This window comes from Helianthus annuus, chromosome 16, assembly GCF_002127325.2.
Source record: "Helianthus annuus cultivar XRQ/B chromosome 16, HanXRQr2.0-SUNRISE, whole genome shotgun sequence".
NCBI lineage: Eukaryota > Viridiplantae > Streptophyta > Magnoliopsida > Asterales > Asteraceae > Helianthus > Helianthus annuus.
In genome coordinates, this window is record NC_035448.2 from 124,359,624 (window position 1) to 124,366,485 (window position 6,862).

Consider the following 6,862-nt stretch of genomic DNA (forward strand, 5'->3'; position numbering starts at 1 on the left):
GATGGAGCGGTGTTACGTTTGCTTCAGTTTCATTCGTCATGTTTATTTTGTTTTAGAAACCTTAGAATTCGTTTTAATTGAGTCGAGTAAGGCTCAAGGAGATGTCAATAGATTTTTACGGGAAATTGAAAAAAAATTGAATTGTTGTTATTTTGTTGAACGAATTTTGATAGAATTGGGTAGGGTTTCAGATCCGACAATGGTGGTTATGGCTGGTGTGATAGGGTTTCAAATTTGACAATGGTGGTAATGGCTGGTGGGGTGGTAGTGGTGGTGGAGGTGCAGGTGCAGGTGGGGTGACTAGGGATGAAGAAGAATGTTTTTTTATTAAAATAAAATTTTAAAGCCAAAAGACCAAAATACCCCTACTTATAAATGTAAAATTTCAAACATACCCTTATTAAACAGTGTTTTTTTAACTAAGTTAGTCATTTGGATGAAAATGACAAAAAATGCCAAACATGGAGGGTAAAATGGTACAAAAAAATCATTTTAGACGAAAATAACAAACGTACCCAAACCTTAAGGACGATTTTGGCAATTAACTCTTATACAAATCTTATTGTCTTTAACAATCGAAGTAAAAAGTAGTTACGACTATCATTTGTAGGTATAGATAACGAAATTTTTTTATATCATATTATTATATTTAAAATCTTTTGCCTATTTGTGGCCATGTTTTCCGTTGATCATATCCTCAGCCTACTTCATCATGAAATCAGCTCCCATAACCAAATCCTTGATCCCAATTCAACCAAACATCTCCCAAATCACATCTATTTCATTCAAGCAACAATTCAAACTCAAAACCCACATCAATTCCTCAAACAATGACAACCAAATCATCCAAAACCCATCCATGTCCGATATCTTACAATCATCCAAAGCACAAAACCTCGATCTCCACCTGCAAACACTGGGACCCTTTTTCAGAATCACTGCAAAGAGTCTGGAAACAAACAAGGTGCTCGGAAAAGCAGAGGGCGTGATTCGGGTGTGGTGGAAGAAAGGGAAGATTCTGCATTTGGATTCGATTAAGTTGACCCGGGAAACATTGGGTATGGATAGGTCCATATTTGGAATCGGGTTGTTTATTGGAGCGGTTATGATCCGGCATGGGTATGATTGTGGCTGTAAAACTGCTGAGTTGCTTGCTATTAATGATTCCGATGTTTACCATGCCAAGGTTTTTGTTTTCCACTTTATGTTTTTCCTTGGTAAATTGGTCGGGTTTAGGTTGACTTGTTTGAATCGTTTAATTAAACAAGTTGTCTTGTGTTGATTGACATGTCTAACTCGTTGAATGAAAACTTTAATAAAAAAATATTTCTTTAAAGCAAGTTTAACCTTTTAGTTACAACTTGCTAGCCCTTTTGACTCGTTTAGATAAATGGATAACAAATGTCGTGTTCAGGTTACACATTTTTAAGTGTCTGAGTTAGGATTGATATCTTTGACACAAATAGTGTAAGGGTTGTGTGTTAGTTAACAATTCAACCTGTTAACCCAATCCTGTTAACCCGCTAACTTGACACGATTGTCTCCCCCTATTACACATTGTAAAGAAATGTGTTACGTTGTGTATCTAATAGAATGTTGAATGGTCTTGCTTGGCAACTTGCAGCTTGTGAAGTTTTATAGAAGAATAGGTTTTGAACCAGTGTATGAGGTAACAGGTTCGTCGATGGGGGATCTTGCCCACATGTTGGTATGGGGCGGTGTGGGCACGCGCATGGATGCTAACGTTGAACGTCTTCTCTTGAAGTGGTGTACGCGATTCATGTCTAATAAAGGTTCAAATTTATAACAAACATATACCTTTCTAGTGAATGATTATCTTAATTGGTTAAAGTTGTTTAAAACATGTTACAAAGGGTTGTTTATAAGAGCTAGCTTGTTACATTTGTACTCTTGTAATGATTCTTATACATATTTTTGACCTGACCCGTGGGTCAAATGGTCAATCCTTTTCGAACTAGACATGTTGACATACAACCAAACACTGTGTGCTCAACACTCGAACCATTCTTTGATTCTTTCATCTCGAGCCCCAATTTTTACTTTGAAATATTTCTTTTAATTTTGTTGGGTTTGTTTGATTCAGTTTTAACTGTAAGATACATGTATAGTGGACGTGACTAATTCATATTCTCATTTGCTTTCAATATGTTCGTTCTTTTAAACAAGCTTGTTGTCCGACTACACATGTTGGGAAATGATGTATTTGTTTTACTCATTCAAAGCTACACACTTTTTTTTTTCTTCTAAAAGAGAGTGTCTTCTTTATTGTGTTTTGTACTTTCACTTTATGTCAAACTTAGGGGCACATCCACTGATCCACATGTAAGGGTACAAGGGGCACTCACCTAAGAGGTGAGTCCCCTCTCTTACGCCCAACTAATCAATCAGTGCCACGTCAACTCCCCTCTTAAACTCCCCTAACACTCCATTTTGATGGCGGCACTCCCCTCTTAGGGGAGTTGGATTTTTTTTTTTTTTTTTTTAGTTTTTGTAAAATTATGCATGTTTACAAATTAAAAAAATATTAATAAAAATAAAAATAAAATAAAAGACATTTCATTAAATTAAAAAAAAATACATTCAAACTAGAAAAAAAAAATACATTCAAACTAGAAAAATATAAAAACAAACTACTCGTCGTCCGAATCAACTTCAAGGTGAGGCAGATCTAAACTTTCGAGATGCTCAACGAGATCGTGTTTTAGTCTCCAATGCGTGTCTTCGTCAATGAGCTCCGTATAAGCTGTATCATCGAAGACGGGTTCGACTGGAGGATCTTGAATATGTACCGGTGCTATCGCCCTTCCGTCGTCTTTTATAATCATGTTGTGTAAAATAAGGCACGTATACACGATGGACCTTATCTTTCTCACCGTTTTCGAACGCATTGGACGATTTAGTATTCCCCACTTCGAAATCTGTGACGAAAAGTATCGTTATTAAATTTTGGATTTTCATCAAAATAATCGGCCATGAGTGTCTCATGGCCCCCCTCACGATCTCGACGGACAAAATTTTTTTTACTAGACGATGCCGTGTCTAGTAGCTCCGCTTGTTGGATGAGATTTTGGAAGAAAATTAAGCTAGTATCGCTTGACGATGCATCTCCATCGTCGGGAAAGTCGGGTAGGGTAGAAAGAAACGGAAGCTTGGAATCCATTTTGTATTTGAAAGATTTGAGTTTGAGAGTTTTGGTGTGAGTTTGAGAGTGGTGAGTGTGGTAAAAAAATTGATTTAGGTTGGTTAGATATATATTGTTTAAAAAAGTTGAATTTTTTTTTTTTTATAAAAGTGACCGTTTGACAACGGTCTTATTCCGAAAATCGTGCCAAAGCAAGCGGTAAGTCCACACCGATCGACCCCCCCGATTCGGGTCCCCGCTTTGATGGCGGCGGTGTTCCCGATCGGGGACAAGGGTCACCGCAACCCCTCCCCGCGAACGCCCCGTACACCCTAAAGAAAGAAGGGTAGGTGTCCCTTTGGAAAAAAAAAAACATTTAGACTATCTCCAATGCTACTAACTGTGCCCTTAGGTGCCTTAGCTGCCTAATCAGCTGTCACGTAATATCCTTACAAATCCTTAAAAACCCACAACTTCATCTTCAACCATATAAACATCTTTACATATCCTTACATTTTCCACATCATCACCCATTTTTTCTTTAAGTTTACTTACCTAAATTATTGAAATGGATTTAAATAATTAGATAATTAATATAAGTAATATAAAAAATAAAAAGTAAATAAATACATAAATACATGAATTAATGGTCAATTAATATGAAACCCGTTCAAAAAAATTCTCTTGTTTTAGAAGTTTAAGTTTTAAAGGTTAGTAAACTCTTAATGGTAAATAATGTATGCTTTTGAACGAGAAGTTAGTAAAATAGTTTAATTCTTCTTGAATAAATGTTAGAAAGAATAAGTATAAAATAAAGAAATTGACACACTAACCAAAACAAACGAAGCCTTTGCAGAAGGATTTTTCTTTTGGATATATCAAAATCAAATGTTCTCCAATGGGCCTTAAGCAAGGATTTATTCCAAGTCATCTTGGATGGGATTATGGATCTCCCATTGGAGATAGTCTTAGTGTTATTTTTAGGAATTCCAAGTCATCTTGGATGGGATTATGGATCTCCCATTGGAGATAGTCTTAGTGTTATTTTTAGGAAGAAACCTTGGCCGCCCACTTTTTTTGCTTAAAGAGCGTGTTTTCTTTATTGTGTTTTGCATTTTCACTTTACGTCGACTCAGGGACGCACCCACAAGTAAAGAAAGAGAAGTAGGCACCCCTTGCAAAAATAAAATTTAGTGTTATTTTAGGAAGAAACCCGACCGCCCTTAAAAGTTTGGTTAAACTCTTCCGATTGCCTCCTGTAAAATAGAATCATGGGTTCGCCACTACGTCTAACTCCGTTTCCCCTTTACTTTTCTTCTTCGTCTCAAAGTCTCCTCTTTGCCACACTACCATCGCCGTACTTGTTGTTGATCACTTTTGTTGTGTTTCATTGGTGTACAATTTTAATTTGATATGAAATCTAATTTTATTTATTAACAAATAATATCTCATATTAATAAAATAAAGCGGAAGCATGCGCAATAAAACCGACTAACCTGTTCCAGGCATGCAATTGCAGCCATTAAAACAAACACAAGGCGGTTTTTGAAAAACTAATCTTTGACGAAAGATCTAAGCTTCACATCTTGAATCAACGAACCATCACGCTATTTGAAGTTTTTTTCCACAAACCGCGATTTTCACATGACTGGGACTAGTTTTGTCAACAAAAGTGAGAACCAAACGTAAATCTTTGATTTTTCACACGAGTGGGACTAGCTTTGTCAACAAAAGTGAAAGTTAGAAGTACTGGTGTGCACGGTACGGTTTGGTCTTGTTCAGTTCGGTTCGGTTATTAACCTAAGTCGAAACAGAAACTGAAGTCATCGGTTAATCTATTTTATTAACTAAAAGCTTTTCGGTTAATCGCTTTAGTTTATTTGGTTAATTTGTCGGTTTTCGGTTTGATTCGATAATTTCGGTCAATAACCAAAACCAAACCTAGGATAAAATTTTTGCTTAGAAATACATGAAATTGAGGTATAGATACATTAAATAGATATATAAATACATGAAATGGAGGTATAAATAAATGAAACAGATGTATAAAAACTGGAAATATATAAAAATATGAATAGTTTGGTTAATTTCGGTAAAAAAACCGACAATTTCTATTCAGATTCGTCTGTTTTCGGTTATTTTTTCTGTTAACCATTAGGTTATTCCTTACTAGGTTAAATTGTTGGTATGGATTACTAAAATCCAATTCGGTGTGAAAAAATAAAAAGTAAAAATCTGTCGTTGATGCTGCTTGCAAATTTAGTTTTATTAATCTCTGGGTGAAATGAAATATAACGTTGTAATTCAAAAATCAAACAGAACTACTTGGTCGTCCTCAGAAAAGTTCACTTTATCCGTCAACGCTTAAACTGAAGGGGTATTCCGGGCAGGCGGGCAGGTTCAAGTCAAAGTCTCTTGGTTGACCATGAATGGCAGTTCCACCTCCACCATCGTAATGACGTCTCTTATGACCACCAAGTGCCTGCCCGGAGGGGAAACACCTATGGCAGATAGAGCACTCATGGCAGCCCTTAACTCCGTCCCTCTTCAAATCACCGGAAGTTAGCGTTTGGTCGTCCGAACCAAGCGGGACATTTCTCCGGTGACTCGATTTGTGACCGCCTAGCGCTTGGTACGTAGGGAATACCTTGTTACATATGTTACACGCGTACAACATTGTAGGAATATGATCCGAGTGTTGAGGGGATGAAGGGGATGGTTGAGTGGTGGAGTCGCCTCGGGCAAGCAACATGAGGGTCAGGGCTAAGTATTGATCCTCCCCCGTGGGTTCGGGTGACGGTGGTGGTGGTGGATGGCAGGCGGTCACGGTGGTGGTGGTAGTGGTGGTGTTTGTGTCTGTGTAGTGTAGGAATGTTAGTTCGGGTGTTGTGAGGAGTGTGGTTAACGCTTGGAGTGTCATTAATATGTAGAGATAGAAATAGTGATAACAAAATACAAGGGGATAGATGGTATTTATAGATGTGTGTTGGGATCGGGTAGGGGTTTGAATGGGTTATGTTGCTCATACGTCATAGGAGCAACCAATAAAAAGAATATAATTTTGATTTGGTAAAAAAACAACATAGTATATTTTGTGCTCAAACCGGTCAAGAAACTATTTTTTAAGTCACTTGACCTATAAGTGAGTTTTGAAAACCACAAAAGAAAACGAGTAAATGGATACAACTGGTGTGACAAATAGTGTAAATAAAAGTAAGTCGGTTGGTTTATCTTTTTTTTTTGAACGGCCAGCAAATCAGTATTATAAATAAAGAAACAACCGAAACCAACCAAATCGGTTAGCTCGAGATCAGTACAGCAACCAAAATTAGACACTAAATTTGAGTATTACAAGACATACTCCACACCCATACATCATTAAACCCCAAGACCTGATAGTTCAAAGGCCAGCCAATTCTCCCAGGTTAGGTCCCTCACTTTCGAGCGGCTCTTAATCCACAAGAACCCGAGAGCCTTTATGTCTTCCATAATCTTCCTAAAGTTCAGCTGCTCCTGCTGGAATATCAAATTGTTTCGACTCCTCCAAATGCACCAAATGGACGTTTGCACTACCGTATATATAGCCTTCTTCCAAATATTTGACCCGCTTATGAACCAGTGCGCTTGTACAAGATCGTTGGCAGAAAAAGCAATCAGCGAGACTCCTTTACACCACGACATCACAGCATCCCAGATCCTTTGAGCAAGATTGCAGGACAC

General features: G+C 37.4%; 2 protein-coding genes across 2 annotated transcripts; one reads left to right on the forward strand and one right to left on the reverse strand.

Moving 5' to 3' along the window:
* The first annotated feature begins 661 nt into the window (after positions 1–661).
* On the forward strand, positions 662–2,025 carry LOC110879856. The gene is made up of 2 exons (XM_022128388.2): positions 662–1,186; positions 1,625–2,025. The coding sequence occupies exons 1-2, from the start codon at positions 713–715 to the stop codon at positions 1,805–1,807; spliced, it is 657 nt and encodes a 218-aa protein (XP_021984080.1). The 5' UTR covers positions 662–712; the 3' UTR covers positions 1,808–2,025.
* Positions 2,026–5,492: 3,467 nt separating this feature from the next.
* On the reverse strand, positions 5,493–6,062 carry LOC110932305 (zinc finger protein ZAT6). The gene has a single exon (XM_022175651.1). The coding sequence runs from the start codon at positions 6,060–6,062 to the stop codon at positions 5,493–5,495; it is 570 nt and encodes a 189-aa protein (XP_022031343.1).
* Positions 6,063–6,862: the final 800 nt, after the last annotated feature.